We start from the raw sequence: 20267 nt of genomic DNA on the forward strand, positions 1-20267 counted from the left end.
GCGAAGTACAGAGAACTTCTCAGTTTGGGTCAGTCAAAAATAATTAGATTAGGTCATTTTCCCAGTTGATCTGGAAGAACTCTTTTTAACTTAGAAGGAGCTTTGTATCTGATCAGTCAAATGCAATTTAGTTTGGACAGGCCACACTTCAGTCCATTCTGTCCTCATTAAAATAAAAAAAAAGAAAGAAAAAAAGAAAAAAGCAATGCTGTTGTTTCCTATGTTGCTTTCATTTTGAAGACTGTATACTGAGATAGTTCTGTAGCAATATAGAGAACAAACAACTCTTGGATTATCATCAAGCACAGATGGGTGATGCTCAGGAAATCTGTTGTGGGCCTGAGTTGAGGCTTCTGATACAAAGTGTGGTGCCTCATCACAGAAGAATGGTCATAAAAGCTGAAAATGCCGTAATGAAAAACAAGTGATGACCCAGAAACAAACAAAAGCTTTATTCTTATTAGATCCCCTTGACGTTTCTGATCTTTCTTTCATGTACACTTCAAAGATCTGAAGTCCATGTGAGACCTGTTGAGTAATTCTCACAATTACTTTCATATTTTAATTCCATCCACTGTCCGAAGTCCAGATCATCTTCTTCCACAATTAGGGATGCAGAGAACCTATTTTAATAACCTATTTTAAACATAGGTTTTATGTTCATTTCAGGGAGTGGCAGTCATGGATTTTTATCAGCTACTTCTGGAGGGAGGTGTCTTCACTGCTTTTTCCCTCCATCACAGAATAGTTTGGGATTTTGGCAAGGGTGACAGTAGAAACCTTTGCCAGAGGGTAATTTTCCGTATCAAGAGATTTTGTTCAGCTAAAAGACAGCGATCACTACAATCTGAGTTTTTTGAGTTGTGGAAGTTTTATAGTCAGCATAGTCAATTGCTGAGCATTGTCTTTGCAGTTAGAAGTGGTAAATAAAGTTGGTTTTACCTTCTATCTCAGCCAGAGCCCCAGTGACTTGTAATTTGCAAAGCTGGAGAAGGTCCAGCTGGTAGAACGTACAACTTCCTCACTTACTGCTCAAGTCAGAGCAAGGGGAGGGAACGAGAAAGGGGCAGTGACTTTGCCACACTGCCCAAGGAGATTTATGCCTGTCTGGCTTAATTTACCCTTAATTTACCCTTGCCTCTCTGAGTGCCTCTGCTGGAAACACTGTGCAGTGGCACTGGGCAGATAACCACTCCTCTCCTGCCCTCCAGAGCTCCAAGCACCATCACAGTCAATGCTTAAATTCCTTGGTTAATGATTTCCTGAGGTCTGGAACAGAAGTAGTGCACAGAATTTACTTTAGTGATGATAGGCATGCTACCATAATAAAAAAGATTTGAGGTTTTCTCCCAGGCCGATCTTAGAAAAATAAAACATAAAGAAATCAAGACTTTTGCATATTTAAGAAGAATATTGTCATTTAATTATTTAATATTCATTTAAATTGCAATCTTGCTCAGCTTCTGGAGCAAATAACTTGTTCAGTGTTAATTGACCTGAATACCTGATTAAATAGAAATGTTACTGATGTTCAACAATAGCTGCAGCAGCCACTCAGGAGGCTAGAGGGCCAAAGTATTTTGTTTAGTCTGTAGTCTTTCTGTTTGTTTCTAATTGGGAACTTTCTCTAATTCTGCTTTTATGCTCCTTTCATGTTAAAGATACAGAAAGTGTCAGGGCAGCATATCATGGCTTTCCTGGTTTTGGCTATAAGTCCTGATCTGACGTGATTCCATTTCCTAGTGGCAACCTGGTTTGAAACCCATTTAACAGATGAGCCTCTCGTGTCCTGGATCCTGAAGGTGTACCTGGAGGCCTCAGGACTTGCACTGGTTTCTGTGGTTCATCTGTACTGTCAGCCTTTCATGATGAAAATCAATTGCAATTGTTTTGTCAACGTTGATATAGAAGTACTTAAGAAGAAAAGCTTATTTGAAATTCTTCTTCAACATGCAAGATCCACATCTGTGACATCATGAGTGCTTGTTAGGGAAATATAAGGATTTGAGCTTCTTATTGTTAGGTAGAATTCGTGCTGTAGTAGCAGCAATTGCTGTGGTTTTCCTGGAAACAGTTCTTGCGGGGAGGCGAATTTAAATGGTCTAGGGAAGGAAACTTCAGTGGGTCACTTTTTCCTTCCTGTGGCTGTTTGACCTGATGCACCCTTCTGTAAAGTGCCTGAAACACCCTTCTGTAAAGTGCCACCTTATTGCATCTGTGGCCTCTGCAATTCAAGCAGCAGATATTTTCAGATAAATGCCAATAAATTTTCCTATTCACTGGAAGAAGTAATGCAAATCAGAACGCCAGTTTTGATCTGTTATATTCCTAGAGGAGAGTGTGCATGGGTGCTTTTCTTATGAGGCTGTCTATGCTGCAGAGAGGTTTAATTTTCAGCAGGGAACATATTATGCAGCTTATTTGATTGCAAATTTGTTTGAACAGCTTTCAGCTTTATATTTCCCAGTAAGGTAATGTAGCTTTAGATACTAATTGCATAATTGGCTTGAGTCACACAGATTTAAGGTACAGCATGCCTGATCTGACTGCTTGTTAGCTTTATGTGACTTTATACAATAGGAGCCTTACAGCTGAATTTAACTCTTTTTTTTATTGAGGTCTCTTCCAAAGAGGTTTTCCGTGAGGAATGAGGATTTTCTTGGTACTCAAGGAATCACCATCCTCATTTGTGAAGTTTTGATGCTGGAGTATGCATGTTTTATGAATTTGTGGGTTGGTGTAATTTCTAACCAGTACACCAATGTGATGATATAAAGTCATTTTTCAAAGCCAAAATGAGTGCACGGCACAGAGAGCATCTTCTCTACCTGTTTCTTGTGGTTTCCTTTTCCTCTAGAGGATGGTGGGAGGGATATTTTCCACTCACAATCTGATCTTAAAAGAGTGAGTTTCACACCTTTCATCCCTCCTTTTCACAGGCCTAAAAGATGCTACAGGCTCTGAGAGTGACGGTGGTGACTCTTGCAGTACAAAATCAGAAGGAGCCAATGGAGGCACGACAATCCAACCCAAAAAGGTCAAAGGTGTTGGCTTTGGAGATATCTTCAAAGACAAACCCATAAAGCTACGACCAAGGTCAATAGAAGTTGAAAATGACTTCCTCCCAGTAGATAAGGTATGTGTTCTTCATTAATTGTCTCTTGGGTTTAAAGAAGTTTTCATCTTAGAGTTTTAAGTTCTGTCACTGGCCAAAACTTGGAGCTTTATGGTCATCATTTCCTAATCTTTCTGTAGACAAGGTTCTGCTTTTTCTTATTTTTGCCTCAGACCAGAAAATGGATTCCAGTGAGGTTAGCTGCATGATAAAATATTTTTAAAAAATAAAAAATTAATTGCTCTCAAATATGTTATTTAGGGAAACAAACAAAGAAGTCCATGGTTTCCAATGAAGTCACGACTTAAAAAAAAATCTGTGAAATCCTTCCTTTAAACTCAGATTTGCATAGAGTTACTGATGTGCTGAGAAGTGTTAGGAGGCTTCCACAGCCTCAAGTTCTGCTATGGGCATAGTTACATGATGCATTTTATTTCACCCCCAGTCCCCCCCAGTGGTGATTTTAGGAAGCTCCTGGGCTCTTGATACCTGGTGTGGCAACTTCTCACCTTTGGATTCATGCTTGTCCACTTGTCTGTAGAAACAGGCACTACAACAATTACCTTTTTTGGCCTGCAAGATTTTTTTTTCAACCTAGATAATTTCAGTGATCTGATTTATAGCACAGCACCTACTCCCACATCCACCCTGAGTTACAGTAGTACAGGAGAAGAGGAGGTCCTGCAGAGAGAGATGGAAACTTCTGAGCTAAATTATGCTGAGGGACATTTGGTTGATATTTTGCAGGTGACCATTTTTCATTTAGTGTAAAGAGGGTAGGGAAGAGCTGGAATAATCTAAATAAAGGAAAAACCTAGACTGGATTACTGCTTGACCATTACTGACTTCTTCAAAACCTGCTTGCCTTCTGTTTCTGGGTGGACTTCCTAACTCACATGTAGGGCTTTGCAGAAGCATTTCTTTTCATTTGAAGTAGTTCAAAAGTCCTTATGTAGTGGCCTTCATTTCTTGAAGGAAAATCTTACTCCACTTTATAATTATGTGAAGTCTTACCTTTGTTTTGCACAAACAACTAACACGTTTTTTACCCAGCCAAAAATGGAATATACAATTTTCAGGAAACTTGTAACACAGACATTCCTTCCCATGTCTTCAGATTCTCCTAAAATGGCCATAGTTAGTAGAAAATAATGGCTTCATTTTGTAAACACAATCCATCATTTTTGTTTGCAATGTGTAGATAACTAAAGGCAACACTTCTTTCCTGTTGATGCTTTTTTCCTGTCTAGGATTAGGTTAACCTTTGAGAGGTGCCATTCAGAGGCTTCAGCACTGTGATCTTTGCCTGCTCCCAGCACCAAAACATGGGGCAGAGACATGACATCTGTCAGGACTGCAGACCAACAACCTCCCTAAATGCTTTTTTCCCTGCTGCAAGAAATTTCTCCCTTATCATTGCCATGTTCTTTACCATTCAATGATGAGTGTCAGAGAATCCTGCATTAAGTTGGCCATCACTATAGCAAGGTCCAATTTAGCCTGAAAGCTCTGCATACTGGTTCAAGTGGAGCAATGCATGAAGAATTCCAAACTGTGCATATTTTTCTCAAACAATGTAGTTTTTAAGGGGATCTTTGCCCTGTTATATGTATTTATCATTTACAAGTAGCCTTGGTTTTTCAATAACTTGTAAACTTCTGAAGGAGTAAAAATGCTTTCCTCTATTCCCCCTTTTTAATTTTTTTTAAGCTTTCTGAAGTTTGGAGACCCTAAAACTCTTTCTGTTGCTTCTTTATACAGATATTGATGAAACATTATTGATGTAATGATAATTTTAACTTTTTTGATTTAAAATATTTCCTAACAACAGTTGTTTTTTAAAACACATCAGTAAGCTACTGTGAGGATTTTATAAAGCGGGATTATTTATAACATGATATTTCTCGTGTAAAATGTCAGTCCCATTTACAGAAGAATCAGCAGGGTCTTATTTTGTTGGTGTTATCACTTTGTGTTCTAATATGTTTTCAATTTTATGAATCATAAGCTTAGAATCATATTTCACACAGAATTACTGGGGTGTTAAAAAGGCTTTTACACAAATATTGGCAGGAACACGAAGGCAGAAAGGTTTGCTGCCATCTGAGCAGAAGCAGATGCCATTAGGGTCTCCTGTAAATCACCAGGCAGTTTAATGTGCTTCAAGTGTTTGCTCAATGGCAACAATGTGGGATACAATCACCCTTGCCTTCTAAGGTGATCAATAAACTCTCAATAAAAAGCAAAACTGAGGAATTGAGTGAAACCCCATTGGTTTTATTGGTGTGGAGAATTCATTGCTTAGCTGTTATTTGTTCTGAAATCACAGAGGCAGATTATCCTAGGGAAGTTAATGATGCAGTTGTGGGAGATTTGTTTGAACAGAACTATCAGAGCTCTGCTCTTTTAGAGAAATAGAAGAATCAAATACTTATTATGCTTTGTAGTCCATTTCATTGCCTGTTGGTGCTGACAAGTCGACCACTGGCAGTGTGTAAGCAGAATGAGGTTCCTGAGGCTTGGCTGTGACAAATTTCCATTACTGATAAATGTAACTGAACTGATTTACAATGCTGCACATGCCTGAAGTCATGGACATGTGCAGTCATAGTCAAACTCACCAACAGATGAAAAAATTTTAGAAGAAATTTTTAGAAGAAATATTGCATGCATGCAGACAGGCTGTGTGTCCTGAGAAAATTCAGGGTAATGCTCTTGAAGCAGCACAATATTTATGGTCAAATAGAAATGCCTGTCTTACATGTCTCACCTCAGCTCTGCAGCTTCAACACATTTAAACAGGTACTTGTGCTTACTTCTTTTTTTCCTTTTTCATTTTGCAGTAGCATATCTAAAGCTTCTGTTGCTAGGTTGGACTTCCTTCCAATATAATCTGTATGTGCTTCCATTGTTCTAACAAGCTATCATTTTTTCCTCTCCTGTATCTAAGAATAAACCTCTACAAGTACAGGAAAATAACCAATTCATTTGGTTATTTCATAACCAATACATTTCTTAGTCTGAGTTAGCTGTATTGGGTTGATTTGTGAGTTGAGGATTCAGCTTGGAAATGCTAAGACCATGATAGATAAATATAAACTGTCTTTAAAAGCTATTTTTATCTTTCTGAAAACTGTCCTTACTTCAGAAGACACTATTACGAGTATTTTTTACATTTTCCACTTGAGATGTATTTGTAACTTTCTTCAGGCAAAACTCCTATTGTTGGCTAACCATGGTGGATTAGATTAGAGCTAGATTTCATGAACATCCTTTGATGAGATCACAGTACTGTTTGCCACAACTTAGTGTAAATTATATACTCAGCCATCAGCCCAGGGAGTATTGCAGACTGTAATGATTTAATATAAAGGGGGAGGTTTTCATGACTCTAGAGTCAGCAACTTGTAAGATCTAGTTAACTGCTGTTTAGGGATCCTTACTGCAAAGCACTGAATTCCTACAGAAATTTTTATTTTTTTATTTATTCAGTATGCTTTGGATAGGAGAAATGGAGAAGAACTAATGGAAGTAGACACAAGGGCTAGAAGGGCTAGAAGCTCTTGTCAATTATTAAGTCTACCTGTCCTTTGTAATAAGATAAAAATTTGTAAACTCTGAGACTGAATGCCTGCAAGGTCTGAGTTCCTATTTTGAGCCGGCAAGCAGGGAACCCAGAAACTGTGCTGAGAGTGTCTTTGCACACCTGTTCTGACAGTTCCTGCCTGCCTGCTTGCAGAAAACATTTTTACCCCTAATTTTCAGTTGTCATTTAAAGAGAAGTCCTTGAGATACACAAGTTGGAGGCTCCTCCTGTGTTTCTGAGCCAGCTGAGGATGTGCCTGAGCTCTGCCAGCCCTGCCCTGTGGCACCCGTGGTGCATGGCCAGCCCTGGCTGTGTGTGCCACGTGTGCCTGCAGCTCACAGCTCACAGCCACTTGCTTTGCCTCTCCCATGCCTTTGGAAATGCTTCTCCCCTAATAGAAATGTTGGAGTCAGTGCTCAAAATGCTGAGATTAAAAACAGATGCAAGCAAAACCTGGTACTGGTACTGACTAGCAGCACTATGAAAAACTCCTGCTGAGGCAGAGAGCACACAGTGGGAGCACCAAGTGTGTGTGCAGCACTTTGCACTTGAAAGCACAGGTTTCTCTGGCATTCCTTTCTTCAGAGACAGCCACCAGCAGTGGCAGCAGCAGACGTGGCAAGCATCAGCAGTTTGTCAAATTCCATGTAGGAACAGAGGAGGCACTCATCTGTTCAAGCTACATCCATGTTCTGCTTTGAAGCTTCTGTCTGCCACAGTCTGGCATCCCTGTCCTAACCATTTATTCTAGTGCCATCTTGTGAGGAAAGCTGCAGGGGAGGAAGGACCCTGACCCCTTCTGCAGCTGTCATGAGAGCAGGGCTGCCTGCAGCAGGGTCCCTCACCTTTGCTGGTGTAACTTCCCATTCCTTGTGGAAAGAGGATTTATGTGTTTCTTTCATTATGTGAAAAAATAGTACAGGTTTGAAAATGGTGGCTGATGTCATGAGGCAGCGTGGACATTATAAATAAATACTTTATAATATTTGCTACCCTATTCTGGAGGAATAAGAAGGAGGGGTAGGGGAATTAAGATTGACAGGGAGAGTTGAAAAGCAGCTTGCCCTATTTTGGGGAGGCAGACTCAAAGCAGGATCTAGCACTAAGGGAATAGAATGGGAAATGCAAAATTAGGTTTAAAGAGAGGTATAAATTTGCTAACTTCAGCTGGCAGTGACTTTCTGCTGAGTCACTGAACTGTGCAATGTGAGTGAAGAGTCACTTCTGATCTTCTGTATGCTTCCTTCCCTTCCATGCTATCCCATCTGTGCTTTCAAGTTCTGTCATTTTGGTTTCTAAAATGTTCAGGCTGTCTGAACAGAGTTGTCCAGGTATCAATGACATGGTTCAGCTTACACATCAGCATGCACTACTGGTTTTTGGCAAAGGATTGCCAGAAAGGTCTGTAACACATAAAGGATGTGTGTTACTCACACACTGGTTTGTGCTGCCCATGATGTTTTACTTGTTTTAGGTTTTTTGTTTGTTTGTTTGGTTTTTTTAAGCAGCTATTTGACTCTAAATAATTCCAAGTTAGTTGTCCATGCCACAAGCCTTTACATGTATACAGTTGGACTTTATTCAGGAAAAATTTGTCAGTGTGAAAGAAACACACCAACCATATGCATGAAAATATTTTCAACTGTTTCTGACTCAAGCTGCTTGAAGAACATCTTAAAATAGAAGCAGAGTAGTGTAGAAATATTGATAGTACAAGTTATTCCTAAAAGCAACGTGGAAGGTCTGATCTGTCCTCCTGGGGCACAGCACTGGGCTTCTGCCAGACTGAGTTCTCTTGGAGGAATGCTCTGTGGGAAGGAAAACTCCTGTTATTTCAGTCATGGTTTTGATTAGGAAATCTTAGGATGCTCCAGTCAGAAAAACAGGATGTGTAGGTTTAAGCTAATGCAATTTTATTTCATAATAGGATGGCAATAAAAGTCTATATGTTTTAAGTTGCTCTGGATCCAGCTGGTGATCATTAGCTTGCAAGTCACTGTAAATCTCTGAATTTCAGTTGTACCATTACCAGGCCTTTTGCCCCAACAGGCATCCTAAAAGAAGAATTGCTAAAAACCCCAAAATGCTTTGCTTACATAGCTTACAATAAAGCTGATTTCCTGAGTTCCACAGATACTTGATGGAGCCATAAACTGAATTTCTAGGAACTTTTGTCTCATGTTTCAACAGTACAGAGAAAATGCTTCAGAAGGTGACATACTGACATGCAAGCTAGCTTAGTTACTGTCTGATGAGTTTAAGAGGACTGGTTCCTGTCCACTTGTTCATTAATAGCAATAAAATTAATTTATGTACATTGATATGGAAAGATTTTAGTGTAATCAAGACTTTAGGGATAAACAGTTTTATAAACTGTCCTAGTGTTTCTCAGTAAAATGTATTTTTCTTTCTTGCTCCATTTGGATTTTGTTGGATAGTATTTCTAATTTTTAATTACTACATCTGACTTGTGACATTTAATAACTTTGACAAGATTATAAAGCAATTATAATGAAATAACTTCTGATAATCTTAGAACACATTATCTTTGAAAATTGAAGAAATAGTTATACCAAAAAAAATTACCTGCCTTGAAATTTACTTACACCACTTGGAAAATTACATAAATAAAAAGGCTGATAAATATAAACCAAACTGAATATAACCTTTAAAATGAAATCTATGTCCTTATCTTTTGTTGTCTATTTAGCTTTATTAGCTTGTGGAATTTTTCTGAATTTTTTTCTTTCTTTATATTTTTCCTAGCTGAGGATTATTTTTTAATAGTCAAATGGAAATGAGAGTATATAGTATCTTGTGGCTTGCTTAAATATAAATCTTTAATTTCTTCCAAATCATCTGTGTCTTTCCCTGCCCTGACCTTATTCAGACATTTTAAAGTTGAATGTTTTCAGGGAGGCAGCATTAAGAATTTATAAGATTTTAATGGAACAGAGCATCATGTTAATGATATTTCAGTTTCTTGAACATTTTTCTTTAAAAACAAAAGACAAAACAAAGACATAAGTTACATGAAATTTCAACCTTTTTTTCCCCCCACCAGAAAGACCAATACATTCAGAATTTGTCATAAGCTCATTTGCCAATAGAGTTATTTGCAAAATTTACTGCCCGGGCTGTTCACAAAAGTTCTGTAAATTGTCACTCACATCCTTGCTTTTCTTAGCTGGTGGTCTCAAGAAGCCAGGAAAGTCTAAGCTGGAAAGGAGAGGAAACTTCTTGAGTGAGCAGAGGTAGGAAAAGGTCCAGATTTCCTGTGACATAAACAAGAGGAACTTTTGTTTCCTGGGGATGGCCCTGCCCGTGAGTCAGTGTCAGGGCTGGGCTCTGGCTGAGCTGAGCTCATGCAGGGCAGGGCCAGGACTCCAGGACTCCTCTTGGACACCTCCAGCTGCTGAAAGGCAGCTTGGCTTCACAATGGGAGAGGAGGTATTTATTTTACAATTAGTTGGGGTTTTCTCTCTGTGGCTGTTTGAAAATGTTTGGTAAAATATACTCTGCATAGCACAGGTTTCATCTGCGTGGTTGTCTGGTTCTTCTGCACACTTTGGAGATGCTGGCTAGGTAAAATAAAAGAAGGAAAAAGAGTGCTGAGGATCCTGAAATCCATTCCTGCTATGGAGGTCCACATTAGAATAGGGGGTTGCTTTTGTGTGAAAACCATATTCTCTCCTGGCTCTATTTAGCTTGCATTTTTTCCTTTCTGCCTGTTTGGCCATTAAACTCGCACACGTGTTTTCTATTTCTATATGATGTGGTTTCAATTTTCTTATTCTAAAGAATAATGCAAGTTTAGAGTTATGTAAGACAAGTTTTAAAGTCTTTAGGATGCGTTGCTCTTTCAAATGTTTGCTTAGTAAGTGAAAATTCACCACCCCCCACCCTGTGTTTTTTCCTTCCTAAATACACCAACAAAACTGTACTTCTTGTCAGAAAAAAGAGGAAGAGCTTTACTAATTCCTCTTCTGTGTGAGGTGCCATTTGTCCAAGTGAGGAAAATGGATATGAATGAGTGTTTTAGAAAATTATATTGTGGTAATAAAACCTACATGGAAATTATCCTTTTTTCTCTCCAAGAACAAAAAGAACTAGAATCAACTGTTGCTTGTAACATTTTATAGAAAGCTGAATGGAGAGATACCAAGTCATCTGTTTAATTATTTGCAGATACTTTGGGAGCTCTTAGTACAAAAATATAAATTTCCGTCAACTTTGGCTTTTCACAGCAAAAGTCAGTAAGCTGTGTGCAGAAATGAAGCAACAAGTTTTTTGAGCTCCCTTTTCTCCTAAAATGTGCCATGTGTCTTTCTTGTTTTCTGCCTTAAATATAGAAAAGAGGAAGGAGGAAAGTAGTGAAAGGATCATAGATGAGCCAGGCACTTGGTAAGATAAAAACTCTGTAGGCCAGTTTCTAAGAAGCCTTTTTAATGCTTTGTGTGTGTTTCTATAGGAGATTTTTGGCGTTCTGTGTTTCTAAAATAGTCCTTCAATACTAGAGATGTGAGCTCATATTATTACAGTTAGCTGGCTAAGGGCTTTATAAAAGCTTCCCAATAAAAGCCAAGGAGAGGGAGGGAGGGCAGATCCTGGGGAGGTCCTGCTGCAGCAGTGACCAGTGCCAGGCAGGGGCTGCTGGGCTCTTTGCCATGCACTGGCCACACAACGAGCAGAGCCCTCCACCTGCACAGCTGACACTTCCCTCTGCAGCAGCCTCGGTACCTAAAGCACTGCTGGAAAGAAAAGCTGAAACACATGGTGAAGGTCATTTTCCATTTGTCCTTTGAGTCACTTGTTGCTCTGCAGTCTTCCTTGTAAGTGTTTAAAATAAAAATATCTCCCTATTCTTCCTCAGTAACTTTTGATTTAGGTGATGTAAGATGAGAGGAAAAACCTCAAATCTAAAAAAGAGGAGAAAAGAAGAAGTATTATTCCAAAATGGAAGAAATGTTTGTTTTCAGCACTAAATCTGGGATAATCTGCATGACACTATGGGCTTGTTCTTTTGTTTATGAGAATTGAATTTGAAAAATGTCATTTAACAGCTACTTGCCAGTTTGTTGACAACATCATAACTTTCACAAAAGAGCTAAGAAATATTGTCGCCACTTTGAAGAGGATGATATTAAAGAAGAGACATTCCCTACTTGCTGTTTTCATAGGTTTTGCTATTCTTCTCAGAGATGGAAGTAGCTGCACTGCTTCCCTTACTGCTGCAAAAGGAAGTGGAGATTCATGTAGCAGTTGTAAGGTTCAATAATTGTTGTAAAAGAGGGAGGTTTTATAACCATTTTCTAGGCTGGGTGGTGCAATCTGGATCATGCAGGTTACCAGCTGCAATCTAGACAGGCATGGTTCTCTTGGGAGAGTAGGAAGGAATTTCATTCACTCAGTGCAGACTGACTAAAGTATTTTTCCTAGAAGAGATAGAAATTAATTGTGAATGGCAACCTGCAAATTGTAAAATTCATTACAAAGAGAGCAAGGGGATATGTTTCCTTTACATTTATTTGAAGGAAAGTAAAAAAGGAGAATGAAAAATAAAGCAGGGAAGAAAGAAGGCTTTTTGCTTAAAAAAATACTTTTGATACAAAAGCATCTTCTAGCATTACAAATCTGCAGCTTGAGGAAAAAAGGAAATGAGCTTGTTCATCGTGCTCATTGTGATGTGCATGCTTCCAGAGCTTTGAGATCAGGCAGCTGGGAGCATGCTGTGTGGGTTTCATTCTGTGCTTGCCTTTTATTTCATTTACTTAAGTGGTTTTACTCATCAGTGGTTCTAATATGTCTCGCTCCAATTGTTTCAGCAGCATCTATCTAATCTAAACTCTTCTGTTCACTTTCTCACCATTAACCTTTTAGCAAGACAGATTTTTAGTTCATTAATGGTTTGAAACTGACAGCCTGACAGCATCAAATGCCAGGAGTCCAAATTTTACAGAAATACTGATGATCTAATGCATGCAAGTTAAGGTATATAGGTTTCTCTCCTGTCCAACACATCAATCATGTTGGGAGGAAAAAAGCCTCTCCAGTCCCCTCCCTGCCCATAATTTCAAATTTTAAGAACTTGTCAAAATATGAAGTTACAACAGTTTTAGAGTCTGAACTTACCTGCTGGTAGAATAGGTTTAACTGTGGACTACACTGCAAAAAGCAAAATGTGCACTCCAAGCTATCCAGAGTTTTACTGGGAGTGATGTTTCACTGTTCATGGTTTTGTTTCTGCTCCCTTTTCCACCCAAGATGTTAAACCAAAAACTTTGCATTGCATGGTTTACCTACCTATTTCTTTGAATGTTATTTCATATAGCACAGATTTCTCTGGTGAGTTGCATAATGCTAATGAAGATATTCTTCATCTGTGGTTTGAAGACTGATGGCCTCCTAAATACCTGATAGTTTTAGTGCTTGGATGAGACATTTGGTGCTGGCTCAGGTAATTTCTAAATGGAGCTCAACAGCTGGAAACAGGAACAGAAGCGATTTTCCATGTAAGCAGCTCAGAAATTGCTGAAGAGAAGTTTTGTCATTGCAAATGGGAAGTTAGGAGGCTGTGCAGCAGCCTCTCTAATTAGAAGTCTTCCCCACTATGAAGGTTTGAGACTCCCCTAAATGCAGAAATATAAATTACATGAATGTGGACAATACAGTTACAGTTCAGCATAAACATCAATTTCATCACTGAGAGAACAGTTTGTATTCATACTCTGAAATATTGTGCATCTCAAGATGTCTTAAATTTCTAGTGGTTTCTCAGCAAAAGCTGGTAACAGTCAAAGCCCTTCCAGACAGCTTGACTGGAAATAAATCAGAGTTTATTCAGGAGGTTGGTAAGTTGTACAAGGTTTCATTTTGTAGTGTTGTGATGGACATAATCCACCTTACAGGTCATAACATGTTTGAGGTGGCTAAACAGGAAATGTAAATATACATTTCTGTACTGTGGATTTGTCTTTTTCATTGCAATATCTGATTGGCAATGCAGTATTTGATTTTTATAATCTTTTAGATTCATAGTGGGTTTTTCACTTCTGTGGCAGCTACAAATGATGGCCCAGCAAAGTAGACTTACATACATACTATAAAACATTTCTTAGTTTTGAAATTTTTCCATTGAATATTTCTGTAGTGTCTTATCAGAGGACTGTATAATTTTGAAGGCTTTTCTAATTATTTTCTCTATATATCTTTGTTCTCTCTATGATTTTGCTTTCTTTTTAACTGAAGAACTTAGTGTGTTTGATAATATTTGGGTGGGAAATAGGAGTTAGAGTAACCCTTTGAAGTTTCCCTTAAGTTATCTCTTTGGTTTTATATCACTTTGCTTTATTTAAATTTACTTTCTGAAGAGTCCTGTATTCAATATTCCATTTTCATGTTAAAGAATAATAATTCTTGGAAACTGGAAGATCCTGGGAAATCTGTACTGCAGATGAGGACTGTGTCTGGGCTCTCATTGTGCCTCCATGAGAGGTCAATACTGCAAGCCTGGGGATGATGTTGGGAAGGAAGAAATTCCTGCAGGGAGTCTTAACAGCCTCGAATAATTTTGAAATTTGTATTAATAACCATAAAGGATCTTTGTTCCTTGGCAAATCAAGCAGTCGCATTTTCATTGCATGCAACATTTAGCACCTGTAGTTCCTGTGAAAGTGTTCCAGTCTGCTGGAGCACACACTGTGGGAAGGAGTTACCTCCCTCTGTTTTTAATATGGCACCTGCTAATCTCATCTGATAGCCCTTAATTTTAGTTAATGGAAGAGATGAGTGAGTCCTTAATTTTTATTACTGGAAGAGTTAATGAGTGACTCCTCCCTATCTACCTTCTCTCCTGATTTTTATAAACTTGTGTCACCTGTATCTTTTTTTCCCAGAATGAGGGATCTGTTCCATATGTTTGATCATTCTTGGGGACTTTCTGTCTTTTTCAGTCCCCTTGAGAACTCAGGGGGTTTGTGTGCGAGGGCAAAAGGAGGTGAGAACTGCACACAATGGCCAAGGTGTTGGATGAATTTATGCAGCATTTTTATAGCTTCTCATTGCGCTTTATTGCTTTCCAAAGTATTAACAACTATGGGTTTCAAAGTCTGTCATTTCTCTCTTAAAATAGCCCTTTTCCTGCAAATGTGTAATTTTATTTCTACCTGAATTTAGTTTCTGTCTTTTCCCTTTGGTGGGTCATCTGGGAAGGTGTGGGAAACAAGAGCCTTGATCTAGATCCCTGAACAGCTCCACTGATCACCATGATAAAACTCTTTGTTTTCTGTCTTTTAATAAGTTACTTATCCAAGTTAATACCTTTTTTTAAAGGATGAACAGTAAACTCTTCCTAATCTCAATCTTAGTTTTGAATGTGCAGTGAGGTTACTATTTCAATCTTCTTCAAGAGCCAGAACCAGGAGCTTTTAAAATTTGTGTATTTTAATGAAAGTTGCTGTGAATTGGCTATGCAAAATAGAAAAGATAATACAGGACTTGTATAAAGACAACACTGTATGCCACAACATCATTATCTAATTATTTAGCTATTAGGCAGCTGGATTTATAGATTTCTTGCTAATCTGTAGATATATAGATTCAGATAGATAAGGACAGATCTTTAGAAAGATTACCTGGCTGCTGTCCTGGCAGGTAACATGCATGGGCTACACAACAAAGATATTTTAAAATAGCAACTACCATGGGGTTCTGGTGATTGAATTTAGGTGTCTGTGATGCTGCTTGTAGACAGCAAGCAGTCTTTCTTCACAGTCTGTAGACTAAAAAGCATTATCAGGACAGGAGCTTTCTTTATCCCAAAGATGAATTACATGCTAAAGGGACTGTTTTACCTCCTGTGACTAAAGGGAAGCCTGCAGGGACTGGCATCTGGCTCACAGCTGATGTTTGAATGAAGTTTAGTCAATCTTGAATAACTACATCAGGACACTAAATCTTGTCAAAACCAACTGAATGTCATTGTACTAAGAAGTATAAGCAGATTACATGTAAACTATGAGGCTCATGTTGTCACAACAGAGCAAGGGGTAGTATGAAACCCTAAATTTTAAGATTTCTTAGCTTTTCAGTGGTTAAGTAAGAAATCATGCTAAATAATCACTAAAATAATATGCAATTGTGAGTAACATATTCAGTAGATAAAATTTGGTTCATACAAGATAAAAACAATAAAGTGAATTTAATTGCAGGGCCTAGTGCCTTCTCCTAAAGAAAATACACACCTGGAAAATCTACCAAAGAACTTATTCTCATCTTTAGTTTTGGAGTAACAAACTCTGAACCAATAGGGCATGTCAACACATACTGATTAAATAATCCTGCCCTTCCTTTCTCCCTCTCTTTGCTTCTGTATGTAATCCTTCACAGTGCTATGCCAAAAGCAGTGCAGGCTTGTCATTTTCTCTTTATTCTGCCACAAACATACAAATAATTCCTTCTCTGTCCAGCAGGTGATTTTCAAGGACTTCCCTTTATGTGATTTTCAAATACTTTTTGATGTAGTTAAGTAAAACACCAGTAACTTCTTTTATTAAATATTTCAGAAGTTACAGTTACTTTGAAAAATAGAATGGTTTTTAATCAAAATAAAAATGCGACTGTTCCTTAAGCATTCAAGAATTTTTACTTAGGCTTGATGTAGTTTAAGCATTTTAACCAATGAGTTGAACTTGTTTGGCTTTTTGTCAACTATAGGAAAGAATTATAACAGAAGAATAAATATCAGTGATGAATCAGAAAAAAAAGCCCCAGAAAAATTATGTTTTGTTCTAAAATTTCCCTTGTCTAGGGACCTCAGTTCTGTTTGCTTTGCTTTGTTTACTTGCTTGCTTGCTTGTCTGCTTGGATTCCAGGGCTGTGACGGTGGATGACAGATGCAGTAATTGTAAGGTGCTCTGACAATCAGTGCTGTGTTTCTAGGGCACCAAGTGAGCTAAGGGTGGTGTAATGTATTCACAACCTGTTCACCATTCTCTGCAATGGGTATTGTAGTAGGATTTAGACAGACATGCTATTTTAATACACACCTTGTCTTTTCTTTCTTTTTCTTTCTTTGTGCTCAAGAAGTAACTCCTGAATTGAACACTAGAAAGCATTTTTCCCCCAAACACCTTTGGTTTTTCTGCATATGCATGCTAATTCTAAAAGCCTTTAACATTCAAACAACATATTCTTGTTGACTACATGAATATTGCTTTCCTCTAAAGCACTGATGGTGTTGTAGCCACTTCCCAGTGGACTGATGTACATGAGCATTTATAGGGCCTCCACTCCTTCACTCTTGACTTGTGTTCATTCATTGTGTTCATTTCCAAGGAGCTCCAGTGGGATGAAGGCTTTGGTCTTTTGCTTTGAAACAACAGGATGCTTATTTGGAGGATCATCTTTTATTTAGAGATTGTTGATTTTGTCTAGACAGAGAGAATTAAGATGCTAGAAGTTCATATGCCTTTCACAGCACCTAAATATAGGGGTTTGCAGTCTTGCTGCAGAAGGGTAAAGCCTTTCACAGGTAAAATCTTTTTCAAAATTAAAAAAGGACTTATTTCTTTACAAAGATATGATGTAAATCAGAAGGCCTATGTTCATTCAAGTCTAAGTGTCATCTAAAATAGACATCAGTTGGAAAAAAACTGCACTTTAATCTATTGGAATATGGACAAAGTGTGAAAATGTGCCTTTTTCAGGTTGTCAGGTGGAAGATAGTATAGTTTGACTATGTGAAAAGAAATTGTAATATGAAGCTTAAAATACTTTAATTGATTTGTTGTCTGCATTCTGTGGAATATTTACCAAACATCCCACTAAAAAGTTCTCTTGAGTTGTGCTTCATTGATGCTGTGGTTAGGGGGACCATTCTTTAGGGAAGCATCATCTGGTATTTAGAGCTGAGTGATGTTCATGTTTCAACTTTTGAATGATGTAAAGGCAAGAGCTACTAAAGAAGAGTTTGGACCCTGGGTTTGAGGCAGAGTTGGTTTATTTTTAAGCTCAAGCTGGGTGCCTCTGGAGAGGGACCCTGAACAAAGAAATCCCTGGGCTTTACACCCTCCCAGTTTGTGCACAAGATGCTCACGTGCCCCGCGTGCACCTCTTGGTCCAATGGTGAATTATTGTCTGGGGTCCTCCAATATCTCACTGCATTCTTTCTCCATGTCTGTGTGGACAGGCCATTGACTGCTCTTATCTCCCAGCCTGAGGCCCTCCAGGGTCTCAGAGACTGGGTACCCTTATCTGAATGTACCCAGTCTCTGTTTCCTCCCCTGCTGAGCCAAGGGAAGTTCACCTGCACCAGGCTTTGAGCTGGCAGTAGAAACGTGTGCAGTTTTGGCAGCTGGGTCTCCCTGTGTTATTGGGGAGTGCATTGGGCAGATGTTCCTGACTGATTGGTGTTAAAAACCACAAATAATTGTACATGCACATGGATAGTCTTTCTAGCAAAGCAAAGCTGTGAAGAAAGTAATTACAGAGGAAGAAGCTACTGTAGATGACTGAAGCAATCAAATGTGTAGACAGGTGTTTAGTTCACTTTTGTTCAAGAACTTTTGTTTTCTCTGTAAATGTTTCTTAAAATTCCCATTACCCTCTTTGAAGTCCCCCGTGGTGACTCTTCAGAAAAGTGTTAACTCTGTTCTTTTGGGAAACCTCAGGATAGCAATACTTGATCATACTGTCACAGAAAGGGCTTTATGTGGAGCTGAATGTTGGTAGCATGGGAAAAAATGAAATCTTGGACATTTATTTTGTTTCTGACAGAGTGAGAGCATTTTGACATCTGAAAGTCTTTGGGGTGTTTATATTTTTTCTCTTTTTCAGATTTTAAGGCAGAACAGATAGGATGGATGGAGAACTTGACACTCCTTAAGCACTTGATGCATATTAGAGAAAAAAGAATTAATTTGGCTGCTCCCTCATGACACCAGCAGTATGGATAGTCAATGAGAAGATAGTTTATGCTCCTGTTAATTCAGAGCTAGAAGACTCTAATAACCATTTCTGCTTCTTTGTGAACAAATGTTCTCAGTTACAAAATGGAGTGTAAAGACACACTGAAGGCTACAGCTTTTATGCTCTCACTAATAGTGGCCCTGGATTTGCATATAAACCTATATATTAGAAAATTCTCATGCATATAAGCCACACCTAAATATACTTAGGTGAATGTTAAAAGGAAGTATTGTGGTCAGAGAAACATGATACTTTTTTCCTCTGACCCAGTCATTGAGGTTTTCTGAAAATCTAAAAGTTGAAAAGATACATAATTGCCTTTTCCTCCCTTCTTTTAGGCACTAGTGAACATTGTTGTATTTTCAATATTCAAACTGGCAAACTGTGTTAAGCTTCATGTTTCCAGCTCATACAGCCCCTTCTTATTAATTCTTTTATGTCTGATGTATTCCTTAAGAATATCTTCATAGAGTTGTATTCCAAGTAGCAGTTTCCAAAACATTTTATCTAGGATAAATACCTCAATACACTTTCCAAAATAAATGATGATGCTGAGTAAATCCTTTTTTCCTTATTCCTGAGTAAATAAGCTATTGCTTCAAAAAGGCTTTATTGTTAAAGGAGTCTCAAAGGATAAGTATGTTACTTTGGTGCAAAGTGAAACAGAACCTTCTGCATGGACCTATCTGTGCACATATGACAATTCAATTCAAATTTTCTGATGAAATATTCTAGACACACTAGACCTGAATAATGAAAGTAAATCTACAAGTCAGTTTTCAGCCACAACAGAAAACCCTGAAGTATAATGATAAAATATCCTGAAGGAAGAAACTTGGTCACCAGTCTACTTTTTTCTCCCTCTGGTCAGAGCTCAATAGTTGTAGGAACAACCACAGTGTCTTTAGGTGAGAAAAACTCCATTTGTTTACTGTCCATTTTGTGTTCTTTTTCTCTTGTGTTCTCTGCTGTTACAGGGATTGCAGTTGACACAAAATATATAAATGAAAGAAAATGAGACTGTTCAGATTGTAGCATGACCTCATTTACCTGACTTTGTGGCCACCTAAACAATTTTTGTAATCCCTGTTAATTCAGTGTCAGAGGAAACTGGTCTGCAGTGATGCAGATTTGCAGTGTAGCAAAATGCCATTGAGGCCCACAGAACTGGATATTTGGTGCTGGGCTGTCCCTCCATTGGCTTCATTGATCAGTTTAGCATCAACACTGCCAGGTTGCTGCTAAATCTGCACCATGATTTGGTGACAGCTAAATAATCTAATTATGCTCGCCTTGCCCAAATAGTGGGATTAAGATTCTGCCTCTTTTGTTGATAATATTCTGTTGGTTTAGGAGTTAACCCAGGCTTGGAGTCAGAAAACACAAACTGTTTCCACCATGTTTTTCGTGTGTGACAGGACTAAGCAAGTCAGAGTGACATCTACAGAGAAATACAAGCGGAACAAGGCTCACTGCCACCACCTAGAAAAGGGATTTATGATAATCAGGATGCTGGAGGAGGACAGATGGAAACTGAAACTTTAGGAGTGTCTTTAGGAATGTCTCTGTACCACCAGGCTAGAGATACAAGGGCACAGA

At 38.4% G+C, this 20267-nt stretch overlaps 1 protein-coding gene across 7 annotated transcripts in view; it reads left to right on the forward strand.

Moving 5' to 3' along the window:
- The window catches only part of SH3KBP1 (SH3 domain containing kinase binding protein 1), a 212791-nt gene that overhangs the window by 126147 nt on the left and 66377 nt on the right, over nt 1-20267 (forward strand). For all 7 annotated transcript variants that reach the window (XR_011679706.1, XM_071430424.1, XM_071430425.1 and 4 more), the window contains one exon: nt 2940-3136. Coding sequence is in view for 6 of the 7 variants with exons in the window: in XM_071430424.1 (XP_071286525.1) it covers nt 2940-3136 (197 nt within the window). In the remaining variant the exon portion in view is untranslated. The remainder of the gene's footprint in view (nt 1-2939; nt 3137-20267) is intronic.

This window comes from Agelaius tricolor, unplaced genomic scaffold, assembly GCF_023055355.1.
Source record: "Agelaius tricolor isolate 1412-34295 unplaced genomic scaffold, bAgeTri1.0.p SCAF_7, whole genome shotgun sequence".
NCBI lineage: Eukaryota > Metazoa > Chordata > Aves > Passeriformes > Icteridae > Agelaius > Agelaius tricolor.